Raw genomic sequence first — 24,850 nt, 5'->3', positions numbered from 1 at the left:
AATCTGCAAAAAAAAAAAAAAAAAAGTAAACTATAATTGTTCCTATTTTAATTGTTTACTCCAAGTATTGTATTTCTTCTTTGTTTTCTAGTGATTTATCAACTGAAATAATTTTTAAAATATGGTTAAAAGTACTTACACTGTAATGAAATATGAAAATGGTTTCAAATATTCCTTAATATTCAATAGTCTTGAAATAGCAGTCAAATTTCCCTCAATTCATACCCTACTCTCATGGTAAAAAATATTCTAAGTTATCTCTCTGTACTCTTATAATTTTTTTACTATTCTACTATACTTTGTCACTACAACACAGTGAGGCACCAAAAATTATTCCATGGCAACAAATTCTCTCTCTCAAATTCTTTACAGCAATTCAGCTAACCATAATAACTCAAGTCTATACATCATTGCAACTAACATTTTGCAGAAGTTTTTGACTGAATTCAACATTATTTCTTCTTATCTCTAAGTTTAAATGATAAATTTCATTTTTCACTTGAAATTGATTTTAGATTTTGCAATTCTTACTTGGCAGATTGTCTTTTAAGTCTTCAGTTGTATTAGGAATAGACAGACAACAAAGAAAATAAAATAATCAAGGTCTCAATTTAGAGTTCACACTGTCTTATCCACTTAGCTATCTATCTATAAATTGATAGATGATATATATCCTTCAGAACTTTCTCCTAATAGTCAATAATCATTGTTGTGCCTCTTCTTTCATTTTCATATCAATTAAACTCCTGTTTTATAGACTTTTCACTTGGTCTATCAGCCCTATCTATACTTCAGTCGCCATCCCCTTATATCTATTTTCACCATATTCACCAATCTTTTCTACCATTCCATTAATGTATTCACTGAGCCACATTACAAATCCAGTAATTCATATTCAGCAGAACTATGATAGAATAATAATAATAATAAAAAACTGCCAAGACAACTAAATTAAGATCACTCGAAGCATTTTGCAATTAAAATATCAAAACATCGAGCATCTGAAGTAAGATCATCAGACCAGACAAGAGTATTTTATCATCTTAAATTTAAATTTTCCTCCAAAAGTAACAGACTGTCCTTAAAATCACAGCAAATTTTTAACCAAGAAGTCTTGAAGCAATTATCAAAATCTTTGCTGTCATAGGAAAATATTCTCATTGAATGAGAAATAACATGGAATATAAAAGGCATTAGAATAAAATATAAAAATTAAAAAGTTTACATAGCTCACATGATAGATATTAAAATGAGAATAATTTTATATATATATATATCAGCTGTGGAATAAATAAAAAATATACTGTACTCTCATATTTTATTTTTCAAATTTGGATTCATATTTTTTGTTCCCTCTTCCCCCATCCCACAAAAAAATTATTTATAAAATTATATTTTTAGTAATATTGCTTCATATTTCATAAATTCAAAATGATTATGTCTGACACAAAACATTTCATTGCTAACTTCTAACACAGATAAAAAGCAACTTGAAGTGGTCATAATAACTCTGCTGTCAAACTGGCCATCTTTATATTAAATTTAAACTAATTTCCCCAAAGAAAGTTTTTGTGCAAGGAAATTTAAGTCAAATAATATTAAGGACTTTTTTTTATTACATCAGCTCACAAGTATATCAGAGTAAATCAATCACATAACAAGGAAACAGTGAGAGCCAGCTCACACATTTTAAACCAAAGCAAAGGCATATTGTTTATAGTTATTATTACTCAATGAGGGTCCTCATTGCATTGAACATATTTAATAAATGTTTAGACCAAGTTTAATAAATACAACAATCTACAGCTAGCTACTGTCACACTTTGGTTGAAGCATTAACAATAGCTAGAGATACAACACAAGGATTTTTTTTTTATCAAGATAGATATTTTCTCTTCCATGACCAAGAAAAACAAAACATAGTTTTACAATTTAACTTAGGATTCATTTTGCATACTTATACAACTGATACAGCTGGTTGTGTACCATTTTAATAAGACCCATCTGTACCAACAACAATTGTAGAACATGAAAAAATTATGTATTTTTACTCAAATTTAAATGAAAATACCAGTTAAAATTTTTAATGCTGCTTAAATAATTTTAAGATCAAAACTCTAACAAATACCTTCATTTTGAAAACATTAAAAAGTTGCTGAATCTTTTTTCAAAAAAAAAAAAAAGAACAATAGAGGAACTGATACTTTAGAAATGATGAAGCCATCTGTTCAAGTTTATAAGAAACCATGAAAAGTAATAAAACAAAATTGGTGAAGAAAACAAAAAAAACTTTTCATGAAGTTCTGGTGTTTGTATCATATTGATGTGAATGACAGCCATATTCTGAATGTCTAGTCCTCTGATAGGCTCCTGTGTCAGCATCAACACAATTCACAGGATCGGCAGCGCCATTTTGATCTTGAGGAACATAAGAAACAAGTTCAACTTCACGGCTAGTTATTTCATTCATGTGAGATGGTGAGTTGTCATTACTGTAAACCCCTTTCAAACGAGACATTCTTTTATAGTCATAGAGAGATGCTCGACCAAACAGTTCATTCTCTCGATGTGTAGCAGCAGCAGCAGCGGAATCAACTACATCGGAATCTGGTGTCAATATACAAGGTTCCTCCCTGTAGTGATTATCTGTAATCTCAATTTTATCTTCATCCAACAAATTACGTGAAAACTTCAAGGTTCCTTTCAAAATATCTCGTACCTAGAAACAAATATTTTTATCTATGACACAAAAGGAAGACATTGTATGTAAATAAAAGCAAAGTATACACAACATTTAATGTTAAAGAAAATATAGTGGTGGTATTTTCTTTCAGACATTGGTGAAGTTATTTGGAATTGCACAATTAAAGCAAGCAATCGTGAGTCATTTCTTTGGTAGAACTAAGTTAGGGATCCTGTAAGCATTGTGAGTTACATACAAGTTATTCACACACACAAGTATGGCTATGCGTTGACAAGTTCACTTCTCAACTACATGTTTTTTGGTTCAGCCTTACTGCATAGCACCTTGGGCAAGTGATTACTACAGCTGCAAACCAATGAAAGCCTCTCCAATGGATTTGGTAGAAGAAAACTGAAAAGGAAGCCTGTTATATGGGTGTATGCACAGGCACATGTGTTTGTCCATTTGTTTACATATGCATCTGTTTATTCAAAGGTCACACTGTCCAAGAGGTGGTGTTGTTGTTGTTGTTGGCACTTGTCAATAAATCATCTGTTCACTTCATGCTTTTGAGGCTGGATGAAATTAAGAGATCTCTTACTTGAAAAACAGGTAAAAGTTAAAATCAAGGAGGTTGCTGTAAAACAATGCCTCAAATTCATACCAGCATAAGAGAACAAACAAAACAATGGACACACCACAACACAGAAGTGTGAAGTTTTTGATGGATGTTCACTTATCCATAGATTTCCCCACACAGGAAATTGACAATCCAAAGTCATTATTTTACAAAAGACTCACTGATAATTATTACACATGTAATAGATATTAATGTGAAAGGGTATTACCTGTTTTACTCCAGCAATTGATAACAATACTTCATCTTCTCCTACAGAAAGTGTTTGTGCATGTAATATGTCTTGTAAATTTTCTGAAAAATGAATAACAAAAAATAAATAAATCATCTAAAAATATTACTTTTACTAATTTAATGTTTTGTTGTTAATTTTTAAGTAAAACATAAGACATAAATATAGTTAAACTGTTCTTGTTTATCATATATTAATGTCAAATTGTACCACAAAATTATATTTTTTGTTCAGCAAAAAGCAATGTTGAATTCTATTTATGACAAACTTTATTAAATTACTGCATAAGTCATTATTCATTCTGATAACAATCAAATGTAAATTTTAAAATTAACTATATAAAGATTATAAAAGTATTTTCTATAAGCTACTTACCAATGTGAATATCTAGTTTACTAGCACAATATTTGCACATTGCTTCAAACTCATTCAGTTTACCTTGAACATAAGCCATCTTGGTATTGATATCTTGCTCCTGAATAAATAGATAAGATATTTTGTTAATAATATCAGAATGATTAAGAGTTTGTCTCATTTTAAATTCTGCAGCAATTTAAAAAGGAAAGAAAAAAAAAAACAATATTTTAAAATTAAAATTAATCATTTTCTCTGGTACAGTATCAAAAGAAAATGAAAGATAATGACATAATAGCAAATTATTGTAACAATGAGGGATATTTTAATAACAGTAACAAATTAGATTGTGAAAATATTAAATCATCCCATAATGTGTATTTTTTTTCAATTGCATGAACTAAAAGTTGGAGAAGGACAGGATAAACTACCTGCATCAACTTGCAATAAAAGCAGAGAGTAATTTTTACCTAGTACTTATTCTTGGTGCAAGTTTTGAAGAGTGCAGTTTGATTTTAACAGTTATTTTTTCAAAGCTGTAATGGAAGTGACAAAGGAGCATATTTGGTGTATTTTGCTTTATGAGGCCAATAATGCAATGGAAAGTGCAAGGAATATTAATACAATATATGGGATTGGACAATAAACGAAAGCCAGTGTTAACAATGGTTCCTGAAATTCTGAGCCAGAAACTATAGCCTAGAAGACAAGCTTCATCCTGGAAGATCTGTAGAGCTTGACAAGAACATCCTGCAAACCCTAGTGGAACAAAATCCCATTGTAACTGTTGAGGAACTAGCAGAGAAGCTTGGATTTGATCATTCAACCATTCATCGATACCTGCATGCCATCAGAAAAGTCAGCAAATTGGGACAATGGGGTCCTCACAAACTATCTCGAGTCTAATCGCATACAGAGAGTGAATGGGTTCCTCACAAACTATCTCGAGTCTAATCACATACAGAGAGTGAATGTATACTCCTCTTTGCTGTAACATCTCAGGAATGAACCTTTTTTGGATCAAATAGTGACTAGTAATGAGAAATGGTTTCTCTATAAAAATGTCAAGTGCCAAATACAGTGGGCAGGAAAAGGAGAAACACCAATACCTCAGGCTAAAGGAGGTCTTCATCCATGTAAGGTGTTATCTGTTTGGTGGGATAGGAAAGGTTTAGTCCACTTTGAACTTTTAAACCCAAACCAAACAATAACAAAGGAGATCTACTGCCAATGGTTTAAGTCAGCATTAGAAGAAAAACGACCATCTTTGATTTCAAGATGAAAGCTGTTCTTCCATCAGGATAATGCTAGGCCCCATCTGATTATCATTTATTCCGCAATCTTCAAAATCATTTGGACACAAAAAAAATGAATTCTGTAATGAGGTCAGGAAAGTACTGGAAGAGTATTTTTTGTCAAGAAGTGAATTTTGGAAGAGGGGCTTTGCAAGTCTACCAGATAGATGGAAGAGCATTGTAGAAAATGAAGGAGGGTATATTTTAGATTAGATTAAAAAAGAACTTTATCTTAATTTTGAAAAATAAAAGTATGATATTACTACAATATTAATAACTTCTAAATCCCCAACATCTTCTATACTTCATGCAATATTACTCCTTGGTGAACAATGTAAAATTTTATTCAGGTACTGGGAATAAAGTGGGGTAATATGAGATGCTAAATACATCTCTACAGTTTTCAAGTCCGTCTTGTGTTCAAATATTAACTTAAAAAAAAGTTTTTACTGAAATATTAAGATAGGCTGCTTGTTGGCCACAATCACATTAACTACAGCAATGTCAACAATAATAATAAATTTTGAAATGTGAATAAATAAACAGCAAAAAGTTTTTAGGCTTAAATATTTATACATACATAGATCACCTAATGTTTATAATATTCACTTATAGTAGGGTGGTGCTGTGGTAAGCAGTCAGACTAGTACCCAGAACTAAATCATGTATACATAAATGGAGAGGGGAGCATTGGATCTTAGCAAGAGGGCACTGAAAAAAATGTTAGTAAAAGAAAAAGAGCAACAGTTTAAAAAGTCTGAGAAGCACTGGCTAAGTAGTCTTTCCAACAGAATTTGGTAATCTTTCAGATATATTTTTGAAAATGTGTCTTTCATATATACCATGAAAATAAAAACCGATAAATTTAGATCTTAATGGCTTGTCATACAAGACATCTTTACTGGGAACCTTTATCCATCCTACACAGACACTAAAATGAATAACTGCTTTGATAAACCCTCATGGATCTGAATTATTTTTGTCATTTGCTTCTCAGTGACTGTTCAAAAGCCATATTTCTCAAACTTGCTCCAAACTATTGAGTAATAATAACAACAGAAAATAGAAATGAATAAAGGAAAAAAAATTAGAAATATTACATGTCTTGTGGTTCTCTTTGATTTCATTCGTCCCTTTGAAGGCAAGGAAGCATAACGTGTTGGACTACTAGTATGACTATCATCTGGACTATAACCAGCAGGAGTAGAAGCCACAGAACGAGGCATTAAGCTTGATGCTGAAGGGGTTGATCGCAGCATTGTATCCTCTACTTTGGACAGGCTTGCAGTTGATCCTCTCTTCTCTTGACAAGGAGGGGTAACTGAAATGAAGAAGTCATTACAACAACTTAAATATGACAATATATATTTCACAGTAAATCACACACAGATACGATGAGCGTATACCATTATAAAATTTCATATAAAGTAAGTTTCATATAAGACAGAGGCACTAGAGCAGTACACACTATAGTCAATATTATAAATTTTACAACTATGAACTACATGTTTAGAGAAGAAACAATATATACATATACACTGTTTCAATTAGCCTAACCTGCAATTGTCATGAAGTGTTTTGTTCCTGGATTTGTACATTGCACCAGACTGTACTGGACACAAGAACCTTTACTTCTAAACTCAGGGCCAAAAAAAATATTGCATATTAAGTACCAGCATCTGAAGCTAGGTCTTTGGCAGGCTTCAGGTTTATGTATTTCTGGAAGGTTATACATATGTATTGGCTTTACTTATGGTGTTCTCTAAACTGAGTATTAATAGTCAATGAGATGATCCTTGTTCTAAAAGCTGCAGTGTTAGACTTTCTAAGATATGTAAATGTTTATTAACCAATAACTGGAGGTAAATGATGGCAAATGTTTTCAAACAATAACTGGTACTTCTACACTTGCCAAAAATGAGAGCCATACTACCAAGAGAAGCTATTGAAAGGAACTTCTCGAATTTACCAAACATTTGTAACAGAGGCATCAACATGACAAATCCAGAAACCAAAATCCTTTATTAACTAGCCTTGTAATCACAGAATCTCTTTTGTAAATAGCATCTGAAATAAAACCAACATGAACATTTTCTTCTCTAATTGCATTTGAAAGCACATGGAATATGGTAGCACTGCAAGAGATAGCAAATTTACCTGGAGATATGTCAGTTTGAAGATTCATTGGCTCACTGGACGATTTGGTCATTTTTTTTGGACTATTTCTTACAGAGAGAGTTCGTGGACGGTTATTGATCTTACGAGTCAAGGAAGAAAAGCCAGTCATCACAGAGCTGCGAGATTTGTTAGCTGAAGCATTGTTGTTGGTAGAAACTGCAGTCAAGTGTTGTTAGTGCAAATAGTTAAAGCAGATCAGAAAAGAAATGTTAATAGGTTTTGTTTTAAGAAAAAAAAAAAGAAAGCGTTGTGTTATCAACAATTTATGCAAAATGGTTATTAGGAGTTTGTTATATTTTCAATACAAGCAAATATTGTTTTGTTTCTACAGCATAATGTGAAATCTCTCAAACTTCAGACAAGGTGCCAGTTTCTGTACAGATTATGACAAGTCCCCAATATTAAAATAAGTCTAATTTCTATAAAGGCAGATATTTTGTACATCTAAGGTTAGCAGGTTAAACCTTTTGTAACTATTTTAAAATTAAGGTTAAATATATTGAGGAAAATTACAATGTAAGTAGTAGCAGTTAGTGTTAAGAATGCAAATAATTGCTTTTCAAACAGATTCATGGAAGTCAACTAATTATGAAGCTGCACACACAGAGATTAAACAACATTTCCTACGTTGTTATTTGAAAACTAGGAATATGGATAAAATAATTACCAACAATATGCTGAAACTGATTCTCCAACAAAATAATCATAACGTGCTGAGTCAGATGAAATAATTAGTTTCAGATAATACTTTAAAATATTTCTTATCTATTTCTGAAATTATTACCAAAAATATTCATCAAAGGCCATTTTCTTAAAATCATCTTACATCATAACCTGATATTGGTATGAAGATATACACTAACAAGTTACATATCTGTGGTATTTCCATATGATTAAAAGGAAAAACAATACACTAAAGAGACTAATTGGATCTAGAAACGTGTCCTTAATTTTTGCCTTGACCAGTTTCTGTGGAAACATACAATCTTTTGTTAAGGTGGCAAGCTGGCAGAATTGCTAGCACACCAGGCAAGATGCTTAACAACATTTTGTCCGTCTGTGTTCTAAGTTCCAATTTCATCAAGGTCAGCTTTGCCTTCCATTCTTTCAAGATCAATAAAATAAGTACCAGCTGAGCACTGGCATTGATGTAATTGACATATTCACCAACTAGAAATTGGTGACCTTGTACCAAAATTTGAAATCAATCGCATGTTGTCCTATTCAACCCTTTTTGGGACATGTTTTGAGAACTCTAGTTCTAAGATACAAAATCTTCTAATTTAAAATATTTATATTTAAATTAAAATCTTCCACCATAATTTTATAAAAAATCCATTTATTCACCAAATACACAGCTTAATAATGAAAAACATCACTTCCTGAACCTGTCAAAATTCTTGATTATTTTTAACATGAATAGAAAGTTGTATATTTCATGAGGAATAGGCTCATAAAATGATTTAAAATTATTTCTCAATACAGCTTCTTTTTTTTAACAATTGTGTTTGATATTCTAACAATTTAAAATATATAACATTATAAAGTACTGACATATGAATTGTAAGATGGTTTACTGTATCACTAAAACTGCATATTTTAACAAAGTGGCACATTAATCCATGCAAAGTTAGGGAAAATGTTACTTTAATGAAGAGTACAAATGATGATGCCTTTAGAATAATCAGATTAACCAATAACTGATGGTCAATCAGTAACTTGTTTTTAGTATTGAGGTCTCTAATAGGAAATGTAGATACTGAAAGAACTTCTCAAATTTGCAAAACGTGTGCAAGAGAGACATCAACAAATTACTAGGCAGCTTTTTAATTTCACCCAGGAATTAAAAACCTCATCAAGAGCATCTAGTAACATGATAGACACTCACGTTGAAGATGACCATATAAATATTCAACAAATGATTTGTTTATAATGATAAAAAATGTGCTGTACATTAGCTCCCTCCCTCCATCAAATCGATGTTACCTGAACAGGTGCACAGTGTACCACACATCAGGTGTCAAAGTGATTGCAGAGTAATGTGAGATGAAGTGTTTTTGCTCAATAACACAATGCATCACCCAGTCTAGGAATTGAAACCATGATTTTGCAATTATGAGTGCAAACTACTAGACCATGTATCTTCACAGATGTGAGGATCTAGCAACATAAGGATGATGATGACTAGAAGGCAAGTTAGCATGATTAGTTGAAGAACAAGCAAGCAAAACAATTAATAAAACAAAACTATAACTTTTTTTTTTCTTAAAAAATTTTAGGTTATAACATTAATGCCAAGAAAAAATTAATTTCCAAAACTAAAGATTTAGTTTTTTAGAATGACAAGTTTCAATCACTTAAAAGTTCCAATCTCCAAGAATGTAACAACTTTTCCATTTGAAGTTGACTGGTTAACTGATTCACAGACTTTGTTGAAAACAGATGAAACTAAAAACTGTAAACAATATTATAATCTGTCTCAGAGTTTTTTCTAAACAGAATCCATAGCATTTCAATAAATTTAAAATCAAATATAGCTAAGCAAATCTAAGATTAAGTATTAATACTTAGTTACTAGTAGTAGCTTTAAATTCAAATAGATATATTTTATATTTAAATATTAACAGTTATCATTAAGAAAATAAAGACAATTTATGCCAAAAGTCATTTCATTAAAAAAAAAAAATGCAAAACAAAGCCAATTACTAAATTGTAGTCACTATCTAATTCTACTCAACATTGTATACATATTTATGGATCATAAACAACAGATTCTCATATCATTTTGTGGTGATACACATTTCTATAGATTGTATATTTTTAAGGTACTTAAATAAAAGTATAAAAATTCGTTGTTAAGCATACATAAACCAATTTAAAAATAAAACATATTTTGAATTAAGTCAGTAGAGGAAAGCTATGTGTGTACATGAAATTTTTTTTTTTTCTTTTTGCTTGCTTTTTAACGCATCACAAAAAGAAACCCGATTATATACAATAGAAAATTTAAAAACAAAAATTTCATAAATTGTTTCTTAACATACCTTTATTTCTGCTAGGCTGGGCTTGGTTGACCGTTTGGTAACTGTAAGCTGGAGGTTTAGGATATTGCTGCATAAAATAGTTTTAAAAACAATTTTGACCATTATATCAGATTTAAGTATTTTGTTGTTCATGAAAGACTAAAAGTTAGTGCAGTCAATTACACACTGTTACTTAACTGCATGATTTTCAAATAAACTAAATTGATTACCATTAATTTATTATTAATTGAATGTAAGGCAGCAAGCTGGCAGAATCATTTACATGCTGGATGAAATACTTAACAGTACTTCATCTGCCACTACATTCTGAGTTCAAATTTCACAGAGGTTGACATTGTCATTCATCCTTCCAGGATAAATTTAGTACCAGTGAAAAACAGGGGTCAATGTAATAGATTAGTCCCCACCAAAATTTGAGGTCTTCTGCCTCCAGTAGAAAGGATATGTAAAAAAAAAAAAATTTTGGTTAACTGCATCAAATTTTTTTTGATTTTGAATTTTTAAAAAACTAGCAAAAATCTAAAATTAAAATCCAACATTTCTTTGATTTGATATGAATAAAGTTATTTCTGGAAGCTTCCATTTCAATGAGGAATTACAAAGAGAGTTGTCAAACCTTTATGTTATTAAACAACCTAAGTCTAATGAGTAAAATCTGAGTTATTCTTCTTTTAATGAATTAAAGACAAAGATTATCAATAATACTCTAATGTTTTGTTTTTGTACGTACATACCTGTGGTGTGTGTCACACTTCAAAGGAAGAGGTAAAAAGGTTGAAGGGCAAGGTACAAAGAATAAGAGAAATAAAAAGTGTTAAACAGAAGAGAGGGGAGGGACAGAAAGGAAGTAAAAGAGAAAGAGTGAGCGAGACAGTGAGTGGTGACTGAAAGCAAGGTGGCATTCCTTGTTGCGTTTTTAAATGTTTATCAGTATTTTCAGAGTAAACTGATACATAGACACATTGCTAAATCAAAGACAAATAACTACAGCAAATATTGAATGTCACTTTCACTTTTCATTACCAAACAGGATAAAATTAACGCACAAGTGATTGAGTACTCCACAGAGATGCATACCATTAACATAGTTCTCAGCAAAATTCGGCCTCACACAGAATGTGATAAGGCTGGACTCTTTGAATTACAGCTACAACTCATTTTGGCCAGCTGAGTGGACTAGAGCAAGATAAACCTTCAAGTGGTTGAAAGAAAATGAAAAAAGATTCAATATAGGGGCAGGAAAATCATTTTAGTCATTAGGGTCACTATGGATCTTAATCCGGTCCTGACAGCAGCATTTGTGGGTCTTACAGATCTGGAGGTCAAACCTCCAGATAAACAGTTATTAAACAGGCTGTTATTAAACTGAGCACGAGTCGAGGGTGAAGTCACTACATGACAGAATAGCAATTATTTCATCTTAGCTTTCACTGCTTATACTAAACACATGACATTTTTGCCTAATGATATGGAACATATCCTTTTCCACTCTTTTTTAAAAATGGCACTCCGTCAGTTACAAGGTTCCTGTTTATCTGATCAAGGGAACAGTCTGCTTGAAAAATTAACTCACAAGTGGATGAGTACTCCACAGACATGCATACCTATTTCTTTGCTACCCACAAGGGGCTAAACACAGAGGGGACAAACTAGGACAGACAAATGGATTAAGTCGATTACATCGACCCCAGTGTGTAACTGGTACTTAATTTATTGACCCCAAAAAGATGAAAGGCAAAGTCGACCTCGGCGGAATTTGAACTCAGAACGTAACGGCAGACGAAATACGGCTACACATTTTGCCCGGCGTGCTTACGTTTCTGCCAGCTTGCTTTTTTTTTTTTTTAATGCATACCATTAATGTAATTCTCAGGGAAATCCAGCCTCACACAGAATGTGACAAGGCTGGCCCCTTTCAATTACAGCTACAACTCATTTTTACCAGCTGAGTGTGTGTATATATATGTCCTTTGGACATATTGAGTGTCACCTTTGACTACCTCTACTCATTCATATGCAGGACATGACTAAATCATTACAACTTTCACAACATTCCATTAGACAACCACATAAAATTAGAAAAGACTAAAGTAGGGCTTTTCATTCCAGTCTTGAATTTTATTTAAAGAGATCAACAGGGTAGATATACCAGAGAGTATTACTATTTCTAGAGAAACATTAAAACTTAGATGTTCATAATCTGGGTTTCACTGATATTGTACAATATAAATGCAAAGCATATAGTTATTCCACATGTCACACACATACATATATGTAGGTATATATAACTTGGTTATAAATAAATAAACTGATTCACAAAATTTCTATCAGAACCACTATCCAATCAGGTCATGCTGAGTAACAACATTCATTTTATATCAAGAATAACAAAACTAGATAAATGTTTTAGGTTTAATAAAAACTTTCATTACTGGTATTTTTTACTGTTTACATAGTAAGCTTCCCAACCATGTGGTCTCAAGTACAGTCCCACTGAACCTTAGAAAAGTGTATTCTATTATAGTCCCAGGCTGACCAAATCTTATAAATGCTAAGCAAAAACTGAAGTGAGTCTATTATGTATGTGTGTGTGTATGTTTGCATAGGTGTACCCTTGTCTTGACATCACATGATCGTTGTGAACAGTCATCACAATTATAGAAGTGATGTTTTCAGTCTTCTGTAAAAAAACATGTCAGATCAAAGAGAAATTATTATCTTGCTTGAAAACAGATAGGGGTTGACAACAGAAAAGACATCTGCCTCGATGATTTCCATCGACAAGTGCAAGTATGGAAAAGTGGATGTTAAACAATGACATTCTAAAGAAATTATGAACAAACAGGTTTCAAATACTTACATTTGGTTCTCGCAGATAAAGGGCCTTGTCAACAAAATAATGTACATCACCAACAGGAGGGTATCGCATTAAAGTGTTCATACAGTTTGGATAATCACTGGTTAGTACTACAATTATTCAAGAAAATGAATATTTTTTTATCATAAGCTATAATAATAAGGAGCAGTATGTATAAATATATCTGTGTGTATGTGTGTGTGTTTTTCCTCCGTTTTCCTTTTCTCTTAGACTTTCCTCTGTCTCCTGTTTCTGAAGAAGAGCTTTGCTCAAAACATATTGTTTTATTTTTTGGATTACTTGTGTGTGTGTGTATGTATAAACACACACATATACACACTGGACAGTTGATCACTACATTGGTTTCCTTGTGATTCAACTCTTCAGATATTACTTTGTAATCCATTTAAGTTGCTTCTTAAAAATACAAATGAAAATAAAGGAGGTTGTTATCTCTATTTTTGAATTGCATGATGTTTTCATTGCTTGTTATGTTAGTGTTATAATTTCTGTGTTTATAATGTTGTGCACATGCTTAATCATACATGTAGAAATAACACACACACACAGTAATAACACTAATATAACTGGCAATGAAGCATATAGTGCAATTCAAAATTAGTGAAAACAAATGACTTTCGTTTGTGTTTTGAAGTGGCAACATAAATAAATGGAAAACAAAATAATAAAGTAATACTTGAAGAGCCAAATCATGGTGAAGCAAACATCAGTTACATAATGAATAATTACCCAGCTACTAATTAAATACAAATATGAGCACGCACGCACACACAGTTGCATTCATAAGAATTTTATAAACATTCAAGAGAACATGAATTCTTTTTTGGAATATCTCAAAGCACACACACAAAGCTATAAATAAATAGCATGTAAATATTGTGTTGAAAATCCTTTTTGGATGTGAAAAATTGAAGGCTGCTCGTAGGTCTCAAACCCACATTTGTAAACATGACAAGCATTCTAATATGGTTCAAGTCCCACAAGCAGCCTTCAAATTTTTCAATCCAAAAAAGATTTTCAACCCAATATTTACAGGCTATTATTAATAGCTTTGTGTGTAGGCTTAAAGATATTAAAAAAAAAAGAATTTATTCATATTATACGCACACACAGAGGCGACCACATAAGTGTAAAACAAGGAAGAAAAAATAGTACTCAAATACCAAAGGTAGGGTAAAATGCCTTTTGCTGCCAAATTATCACAGAATTGTTACTCAGAGTTTCACATTCTCATTCGGACAGTTGTGATGAGTTTTCATTACCACTGTGTGATGAGCAGGAATGTGAAACTGAGTTCTGTGATAATTTTGCAGCTTTAATATATATCAGGTTTAATATATATATATATATATATGATCAATACCAATAGAGAACTCTCCTTCTGTGTAAATGTGCAAGTAGTTCTCTTTTGATTAATTTTGCAGACTATATAATTGTATAGTGTGAGTTAAATTGCATGACATAAACCAGTATTTAAAACTCTGTGTGTATCTTTATACATTGAAAGAGAAAACTGAAGTTAAAATTTAGAAAGATTGCAGAGTATATATAGGGGAAAAAACTCGGAAGTCAGTTCATAAATTAATTACATCATTCTACACATTTCAGAAAAGATAATGGCAGAATTATGCAATCCAGAAAAGTTTTGTAAATCTTCACTTCATCAGCAATTCACACCAAAAGGTGTGATACTGGCCAGCTTTTCTTTATATATAAGAAAGGGGATAAAGAAAAAAAAACTGGTGAAGTGATGACCTACAAATCTTATCTAACCCAGATTGCAGAATTCAACCGTTATCTTCATCAAAACATGTGCAAGATGACATAAATAATTTATAAACCAACTCTCCATTCTCCAGTTTTGTTTTATATATATATATATATATACACACACACACACACAAACACATTGTTATAAAACATAGCATTTAAATGCCATTTCATAATTATTCTGATTGAAAGAAGAAGAAATAGACTTACATAGATCACGTACGTATAGCAACATGCTGACAAATACATAATCAACTAGATCAAAGCCAATTCCATCAGAAAAAATGGCATCCCACAGCATTAATAGATCTTGCATTGGAAACTCTCTGCCAAATAGAAGTCTCACCCAGCGACTGAAAGATACAAAATCATGGGATGAAATTGAAACTAAAATCTTTTTAAAATGTGAAATTGTATGAATGAATTGAGTTTCAGAAATTGATGCAAACCATATGGGTTCAAAGATTAGAATTCTATCTTACAAAAAGAATTATTTGAAAACAACAAAATATGTGGTAAAGAATTTCACTCCCCAATCATGTGGCTTCATCTTCAGTACCATTGCATGGCACCTTTAACAACTGACTTCCACTATAGCTCCAAGTTAATTAAAGTCTTGTGAGTGAATTTAATATACAGAAACTGAAAGAAGTTTGTCATATATGCAGAAGAGGCCATGTGTTTGTGTATCCTTATTTGATATTGTGTGCTACTTGTAAACAGGACATTATTGTCCAACAAGTGATGTTATTTGTTTATAGTCTTCTTAGAAATTGTGTCCAGCCATTGTGCTGGTTATATTGAAAAGACTAAGGAAAATATTACCTTATTCAAAATAGGTAAGGGTTGGCAACAAGAAGAGCATTGGGCTATAGAAAATCTGCCTCAACAAATTTCGTTAGACCCCAGACAAGTGTGAAACAGTGGACATTAAAATGATGATAATGAAGATGATGATTACTAAGTGTGGATGAATTTCTTTTCAGTGATCTAAAGATAAAATATAGCATTTGTAATTTTGCTCATCTGTTTTACCTTTTATTATTTCCTAACTTGGTAGATTCCAATTCAAGTAATAGAAACTAATGGAAACTACCTTGTCAAATGAATACATATAAATGCAAAGCCTAACATAGTGAATTTTTCATTCCACTTATTTTTGCAAGTGCAGGAACTATGGACAATTTGTCTGTGTGAATGTAAACATTCACACAGACACATACATATCCAGCAGGTTTTGTTGTTTCCATCAACCAATTTCACCCACAAGATGTGTGTGTGCATATACACAACAGATTAATTAAATATTTAATAAATAAATAAATAAAAATAAAAGCTGCTACTTCTATCTTCTAAGAAGATTAATATAAAACAGTAAATACACTTTGTTACATCTTTCAAAACTGTGTATGAGATCCTGTAACAATTTGTTTCCCTATACATCATATATCATCAACATAGCAATTATATATAAAGAGAATGGTTCAAAACTTACATTCCATAAATTTGTGGGACTATTTCCAGTCGTTCAAGATGTAAATGTAACTCCACGTCATATTTTTTTAAGATATAATCTTGAATTCGAGTAAGTTTGGTAATTATGACATTGGAAGGATTCAAATCTTGAGGCCTAGCAAATGGTTGCACATTAAAAATATCTTTACCCTGTAAGGAATCAAAATAAATTACGAATATTCTCTATTAAACTTTTTCTTCACAAAAAATAGAATGATATTTCAACTTAAACTCTTCCCTCTTATTTTAGATTTCTCAAGAAATATTGTAGTGACAATCAGAGTAACTTACTTTCTTCTCCACCCCATGCAAACTGTTCTCCTCTCTCCCCTCTGCATAATGTTTTTTCTCCTCTTCATACTGCTCTCAAAACTGAACTAAAGTTTCTATGCAGCATTGTTATATGCAGATGAAGATCAAAGCATTAAAATGTTAGAATTTTCCAGGAAATCCAAATTAAAAGAATATTTTAAATAATCTTAAATGTAGTCAATAAATTTAGATAGTGATTAAAGGAATAGAGAATGGAAACCTGCAAGTGAAACTAAAAGCTAGAAATGAAGCTACCCATAAAAATAAATGACCATTAACTAAATGAAATAAAAATGAAAAAATAAATTTAACTTACTTTAGGTGTTGGAGCATCTTTGGTTGTATACCAAGGTTCTACTGTTGCCATTACCTGACAGAACATAGCACTAAAGAACAGAAATATTTAAAATAATATTATTAAGGAACAAGAAGTGAATTGATGATTATTTAAAGAATGCGAGGCAGTGGAATTGTATTTCATTCCAATTTGAAATTCCTTCAGAAATTACTTTGCCTTCTTTCCATGGTAGATATAATGGAATCCAACAATGTGGAAAAGGTAATTTAATTTTTTACCTATCTCTTACAGCAATAAGCCTTTACCATTTTATTCAGATCAATTGAATAATTTGGATAACTATCATATTTCTTCTGAATTTGACCACCAGTTCATGAGACAATATTCTACAAGATCTGGCATTTGTCATTGAAAACAAGGTTACACAATGAAATTCACACAGATATGATTAAATGAAGGCCTATGAACTGAAAGTCAACATAACTTATCCATTAAGCTATTTAAACGTGTGTACCATTGTAACATGATTAAAAAAAGGGGATGCTAAAATTAATGAGTTGTTATTCTTAAAGCAACAGAAATACCAAAATAAGATACAATACTCACTAAGCATCATGTTCTAAAAACATTGGATCCATCAATTCTCGAATCATTTCACTGAAAGAAAATTAAAATTCAGGAAGTTATTTTAGTCCAAACAAATTTTAACTTTTTATCTTTAAGATTGATACAAATGTATACTCACTGATTGTCATTGACCTTTATTTAAAATTCTAAATAAACAAAATATTAGGAAATATCTAATTTAAAACACAAGGCTATTCCAAGACCTCTACATAGCTTTGGTGTCACTCCATAAACATATTAGCAATAGGTTTTCACTAATCTATAATGGTATAGACCAAAGAGAGGAAGAGTTGTTCCCCCATGTGATTGTGGAAAATGTTACCAAATGAATTTTTTTTTTAATCTATAAATTCAAAACTTAGAAAAGAAATCAAGTATTAAATCTGAACTCAACCCAATTTTAACATATTAAAAAAAAAAAGTCACCTACCTACACTCTCTCAAATATGCACATGCTTTATAAGTAGCATACACAAAATATAAGTAAACAACTGTTCTTTACAGAGCAAACAAAAATTTTAGATAAGAGCATCAAGAATATAAATGTTTAATTGGAAAATAAATAAACTGTAAAAAATAAATTAAGATTAAAAGTTGTTTGGTTTATTTTTGAAGAGGAATATGTACTACACTACATTAAATAAACATTAAAACAGAAAATAATCCTGAGGAAATTATAGGGGTAAAAATAAAAAAATAATTAACTGAATGAAAAAATATAAAAGAAAATAAAATGTTAAGAAAAATTAATTGTGCAAATGAAAAAGAAAAACTCCACAGGAACAAAGCAAATGTTAGTAACTGAAGAGGAGCAAAACATAAAATTATTTGAACAGGGATGTCAATTCAAATGTTTTGTTTAATTGGAATTAAGCAAAAGAAGTCTACTTTTAGAAATTTTAAATTCTTTGTTCAGGCATAGCATATGAAGTGGTGTAGTGTAAGAGTTAAAGATAGAATAAATTTATGTTGGAGCACAGTACCATATTAAGTGGTACAGAGTACAGGTTACAGAGAACAAATTTAGGTACAATATAGTACAATATTTGTTTGAGTCAAACTGGAAAACTACATACTGCTTTCATGCCACAACTGAATGTTGGTGTTGGGAAGTAAATCTAATTCTAGAAGGTAACAGGTCTTCCAATGGGTTTGACAGTAAAGAAAATGTAATATTATTTAGCACTGAATGATAGAATATGTTGAATAGTTGTCAACCAAACTGAATAAGACATGTAAAGTAAGCTAGACTTGACAGTTATTCCCTAATATCCAGGTGGTTAATTTTACACCTTAGGTCAGTTGATGTAAAGCTGATTGAGACAGCCAATAAGACTATTGATGCTGGTTGAATTTATTGATTTTTAAGGAACTTCCAGCTTATACCAACAATTGAAAAATAGAAGAAAAAAAATTAGTTCTTTGTTGATTATCAATAATGTTACTGTGCTCCAGTTATTGCCACACTGACTGAATGGAGACAATTCCCACTGAATATGAATTTTCTTTCTGAAAGATTTGTTATCTGTTCTCAATAGTCAGTAAACTGAAGCTTGAAGAATTATGCATCAATGCCAGAAACAAAAGATGCTTGCAACAGGATTTGAACTAACAGCTCATGAGTCCTTATCCATTTACTCACTTTGCCTCCATACAATTTATAATAAACTTTTTCATAAAATACAATTAGGATTTGTTGAATTAGAGTTAGTAAAACTGCTGAGAAATGCTGGTTCTGATTTGAATATCAAAATTTGAAAACAAATACTGGTCATTCAACATTTAAACTCTACTTGAAACTTGTACAAAAATACTATATATATTTGCTGATGACACTCACAAATATGCACAGCTAAGCTAAGAATCTCTCATTCATTCAAACTCATCTATTCTCTAAAATAATTCGTTCTTGTTTGTTCTAACCCTACAATGACTAACCTTGTTTCTTGGCTACATGTATATACTTATTTTGTACTTTTCTCCAAAATAACTCCTCCTTGTTTGTTCTAGACCTTAAAATGACCTTTCATAAACAGTAAACCTCTATATTAACTCATCAAATAACTTCCAAATTTGTACTCTCCTCCTCTAAAATAATTCCTTCCCTTGTTTCTTGACTACATAAGGTATAGATATATAGGTATTCTGTAGCATTCATTAAAATTTATTTCTTACCTGTCTGTATATCTCTTATCTCTTGTTGCGATAGAGTACTTAAACTCAGGCTAGTCTTGCAGAATGGTATACAATTCTCTCTGCCTATGCCCCACAAATAGGCCTACCAAAAACGGACATAAAATGATGATGATAATCATCATCATCGTACTTCAATTTTGGTAAAAATCCACACATGAATTTTGCAGACCATATCAATGATAAATAACAATTTTATATTTATGATCTACATCTGTAATTTCAAAACAAACTGGTCTTTGAAGAATGCACAGAGCGGGAATAAACAGAAAATTACTAAGTACTTGCATTTTTCACAAACCATGTAAATGAGAGAGTCTGAACTGAGCCACAACTTTAGTTCATCTAGAATATATTTCCATATGAAATATGTACTTGAATTTCTTTGGTCACAATAAAAGACTTTATGTATGATCCTTCTTTACCAAATATTCATTGAGCAATCAAATGTAATAATGTCCCCAAGATCTTATATACTTGCACATGGAGTTAGTACATCAGTGATTCAATGATAGACTATATATTAATAAATGAAAAGAGAACAGGAATCACATAATTGGCTTCATTAGCTTACAGTTGTTTCTGCCATAAAGCAATGCACTTAACCAGCTAAATTTAAAATAGGCTTGAGTTTTCAAATATTATTGATCTAGGTACAGGCATGGCTAGGCACAGGCATGGCTGAATGATTCCATTTTCAGTCACATTGTGTGGAATCTTGGACAAAGTGAGTGGAAACTGAAAGGAGCCCTGTGTGTATGTGTGTGTGAATGTGTGTATGTGTGTGTGAACGTGTGTCCTTGGACAGACAGCAAGTGATTATTGTAAATGAATGTTATTCAATATTCTGTAAAAACATGTCTTGCCATAGAGAAATATTACCTTACTCTGAAACAGGTAAGGGTTGGTGACAGGAAATGCATCTGATTTTAGAAAAACTGCCCTCATAAACTCCAGCTGACCCATACAAGCATGAAAAAGTAGATATTATGATGATGATCTCTCTCCCACCCCACTCCCTTCTTTAACTCCCTATCATGCATAACTATTACAACTATGTTCTTGTTATTGCACTCACAATTCCTTTTGAAAATTGTGCAATAAAGTGGCAGAAGATGCAACAGATAAAGAGGAATACATTCAATATAATGCACAATATGATCTTATGTGTATAAATGGATCCTTTGTGAGATTACGGACAGAGATAATATCAACAAACAATAGACTGGAACACTTCTAACTGCAGGATGTCTGTTCTGATACAAAGGTTTACTTTGCCAGAACCATCTCATCATGTATTATGGGCAAATAAAAAACATCTTTATTAAATTGTTTAACATGTCAGAATGGCACAATCAGTAGAGCAACAAATAAAATATCTCATAGTATTTAGTTACTATCACTTTGTTTTGAGCTTAAATTCTGCCCAGGTTTACTTTACATTCCATCCTTCCAAGATGTTTGAAGAAAGTGCCAATTACTAAAAGTACTGGGACCACTGTAATCAACAAATCCATAGAATGCAGTGCTCCAGCCTGACCACAATTCAATGATTGAACATAAATGACAGTAATAACTAACTAATAATTTAAGCAGCCTAAAGATTCAGTTTTTATAGTTAGGATTATGTTAAAAAATAATCAACTTGACAAGATGTGATGAATGGTTGAAATGTTCAGATGTATTGTCAACTAAAGCAAATTTAATAAGCAATCCCATCAACCAGTGCAGCTACGAGAGATAAAATACAAACTAAAAGGTCTGAAACATCATCCTATTGCAACTAATGTGAACACAGTTTGGAGTGTTGTAAAAATAAAGAGAATGAGTAATTGATGATCTCAATAAAAGAGGAAATAATATAACAAAAAAGAAGATTGAAAATATACCATACAATAAAATAGGTATAAGTTTTAAAATAAATTATAGGATTTTTTATATCATCACCACTGATACTTTAATCCTAATATCTACTTTTACTTTCTCATACAAGCAATAACATGCAGAGAATTTTATTTTAAAAAATAAGGAAATTTACTTCAATTTTGTTTATCTAGAAAGAAATAAAGAAAGTGCTGAAGCCCAGCCTCAGAACTGCAGTAATGTAAACTGTTTGTGAAAATCAAATAACAGGGAAATAATAAACTTCAACTTTTAAGTGTTTGCACCCACTCATTATTATTATTTTGAAATACTGTGAGGCAGGGAGGGATGAGAATTAGTATTGCAAAGACTGGGACATTGGTCCCCCTCAAGAAAGACTTCTCACTGCACTCTGCATGTTAATGCAACATCACTGAGGGCTGTATTCATGAGTGATAAGCAGAAGGCTAAAATGGACATTAGAATTGCAGGTGCTGGCATAGTAATGCACCAGCTCCAGCAATCAATCCTCAGAAGAGACAGGGTTGGAAAAAAAAAACCAAACACACTGTCTTCATTGACCAAAAGTGTACAACTGCAAATACAAACAGCCAAAATGGAGTTCCTTTGAATGATCTCTGGAGTAACATTACTCAAAAGGATACATAACTCCAAGATCAGGAAGTTTCTCCAGGTCCAGCTGCTACTTCTCAACACTGAGAGGTTACAGCTCCAACACAATGGACATGTGATTAGAATGCCACAGAAAAGACTTGCAAAACAGATTCTTCAAGATGAGCCAACCAGCTGGAGACTTAGTGGTAGACCAAAAACAAGATGGTTGGATAATATCTATAGTCTCAGTTGGTCACTCTTGGAAATCCAGCTGGAAAATCTAAAGATAGTTATTTCTGACAGGAACCTATGAAAGAAGTACCTGATGACTCTACCCCCATGATCATTCCAGAAATAATAAGTGGAAAAGATGGATGGATTTTAAATGATTTTCATCTAAAAATTTTGTTCAGTTTACTGAAGTATATTTATGTTTAAAACAAATAAAATGGGCTTTTTTTATAATAGACATATAAAAATTGCATGCTTTCTTGTAAAAATATCAAATTAATGTAACTTGATATTTTCAAAATGAAAATCAGAGAAACAGATAGATGGAGAAAGAAATACTGGCATTTCCAATCTTTTTAAAGATATAATCCTTCCAAAAACATACACAGAACCCTTCAAGAATGTGAAAAACTTCAATATCAACATCTAAAAATGTTTCTAAACCTTTTGATACCAACCAGCCTGAGATTGTGTTTTTACCATACAAAACATTCCACCATAATATCATACAAGAAACTTTGTTTCCAATCATCAATGTAATATGAAACTGATTAATTTACTAAATTTCTTCAAATTCTCAATTATTTCCAAAGTTAAGTAAAATACATGAAGTATATTTGGCTAAGAATGTAATAAAAGAGTTAACCTCTCATGAAAAATTATTTTTCCCATAAGTATTTGATATACAACTTATCTATGGCCCCCACTCCAATAACTAATACATAAAAAATTGTTAAACCTCATTTATAATCAGAAAGTTAATTTAGTTGTCTGTATGGGGATTCTTCCAAATATCTCAATACAAACAAGTTTAAATGATGTACCCTGATAGATTTTAGGAAAATTAATGTTCAATTTTATTTATAAATTTATTTTTAAGAATTTGTATTCAATCACAAGAGAATACATTATCAATATTCACTACGTTATTAATATTCAAATATTTAAAAGTAATTTCTAAAGTAAGGATTTAAAAACAAAACAGTTAACTAAAAAATACTAAATAAAAAAAGCTTATGTGAATATTGTAGTGCTTTTAGATATATATATATGTATAAATATATATATATATTATAAAAAAAGCTAGTTTGAAGAGTCTACCAGGAAATGGAAGGAAAACAAGGCACTTGTAAAGAAAAAACAGGCATGCAAAGAAAAAAATAAACCTAAAATTCCTATTAGTTTTGACATAAACAATAAGATAAAATTCAGAGAAAATTGGTAACTAATTCCAGTGCATTCGGGTAATTCTTCAGAAAAGACATTCATCATAGGAAAACATGTTTTTGTCAAGAAATGTTGTTTAAGTCCAGAACCAGCAAAGCAGTATAAATGAAACAAAGCAATTATAATCAAAATGCTAACCTCTCGGTAATTTGTGTAAGGCTGAAAGATGTTAAAACAACGATCACAAAAAAAAAAAACAAATAAACAAAAATTAAGCAACTGAAGAAAAAAAAATCAAGCTACAAATTATCAGCAATAAAAAGCAATAAATAAGTTTACATTGTCATCCAATACAGTTGCTAAGTTTCTCAAACATTCTTTACCAACGAAAGAAAAATATACTTTAACACTAAGAATCACATAAATTTTCTAACAACTGTTGAGTTATTATTTACAATTAAGAAATTGAAATGTCAAAAAAAAAAAATCTAAGTGAATAGGGTTTTAGTGCCTTGGTCCAAGAAATTCAAAACTCAACATTTTCTCTTTAGTTCCTTTGAGTAAGATTTATAAACTACTTCTACCCTATTTACAAGACACTGAACTGGAAATTTGAGCAAATAGTTTACAGTGCAATGATTAATGACTATTAAAATAAAACAAAAAACTGTGTTAAGTTTTAGGAAGTGAATGCGAACAATGTCTTTATAGAATGAATGTTTAACCCTTTAGCATTCAGGTTCCTCTGTCAATTGTAATACTTATTCATTCACATTATTTTGAATTAATCATAGCTTTGAGATTCTGATAATGTAAATATGATTTGAATGACATTGTCAGGTAGGTGTAAGAGGCCAGATTTGACCACTTTGACCATAAAACAGGTAGAACATTTTGGGCCAGAAATGGCCAGTTTAAATGAAGCTTTCAAAAGAAAGGCAGCATAAAAGAGATTTGA

At 31.2% G+C, this 24,850-nt stretch overlaps 1 protein-coding gene across 12 annotated transcripts in view; it reads right to left on the bottom strand.

Annotated features, from left to right (window-relative positions):
- Positions 1-24,850, bottom strand: part of LOC115210674 (TBC1 domain family member 5) — an 82,192-nt gene that overhangs the window by 613 nt on the left and 56,729 nt on the right. For 8 of the 12 annotated variants that reach the window (XM_029779336.2, XM_029779338.2, XM_029779337.2 and 5 more), the window contains 12 exons: positions 24,091-24,111; positions 17,803-17,853; positions 17,215-17,284; positions 16,567-16,736; positions 15,282-15,424; positions 13,284-13,390; positions 10,424-10,490; positions 7,359-7,535; positions 6,302-6,522; positions 3,928-4,027; positions 3,532-3,614; positions 1-2,719 (listed from right to left, as the gene is read on the bottom strand). The exon at positions 1-2,719 is cut by the window's left edge and continues 613 nt beyond it. In XM_029779336.2, the coding sequence (XP_029635196.1) occupies positions 2,294-2,719; positions 3,532-3,614; positions 3,928-4,027; positions 6,302-6,522; positions 7,359-7,535; positions 10,424-10,490; positions 13,284-13,390; positions 15,282-15,424; positions 16,567-16,736; positions 17,215-17,284; positions 17,803-17,853; positions 24,091-24,111 (1,636 nt within the window). In that variant the 3' untranslated portion in view covers positions 1-2,293. The remainder of the gene's footprint in view (positions 2,720-3,531; positions 3,615-3,927; positions 4,028-6,301; positions 6,523-7,358; positions 7,536-10,423; positions 10,491-13,283; positions 13,391-15,281; positions 15,425-16,566; positions 16,737-17,214; positions 17,285-17,802; positions 17,854-24,090; positions 24,112-24,850) is intronic. The other 4 variants (XM_036502219.1, XM_036502224.1, XM_036502223.1 and 1 more) reach the window with 2 other exon arrangements.

The sequence above is a fragment of the Octopus sinensis genome, linkage group LG4 (assembly GCF_006345805.1).
Source record: "Octopus sinensis linkage group LG4, ASM634580v1, whole genome shotgun sequence".
In the NCBI taxonomy this organism is placed as follows: Eukaryota; Metazoa; Mollusca; class Cephalopoda; order Octopoda; family Octopodidae; genus Octopus; species Octopus sinensis.
The sequence above is the reverse complement of the archived record's forward strand: the minus strand, read 5'-3'. Positions and strand labels throughout refer to the sequence as shown.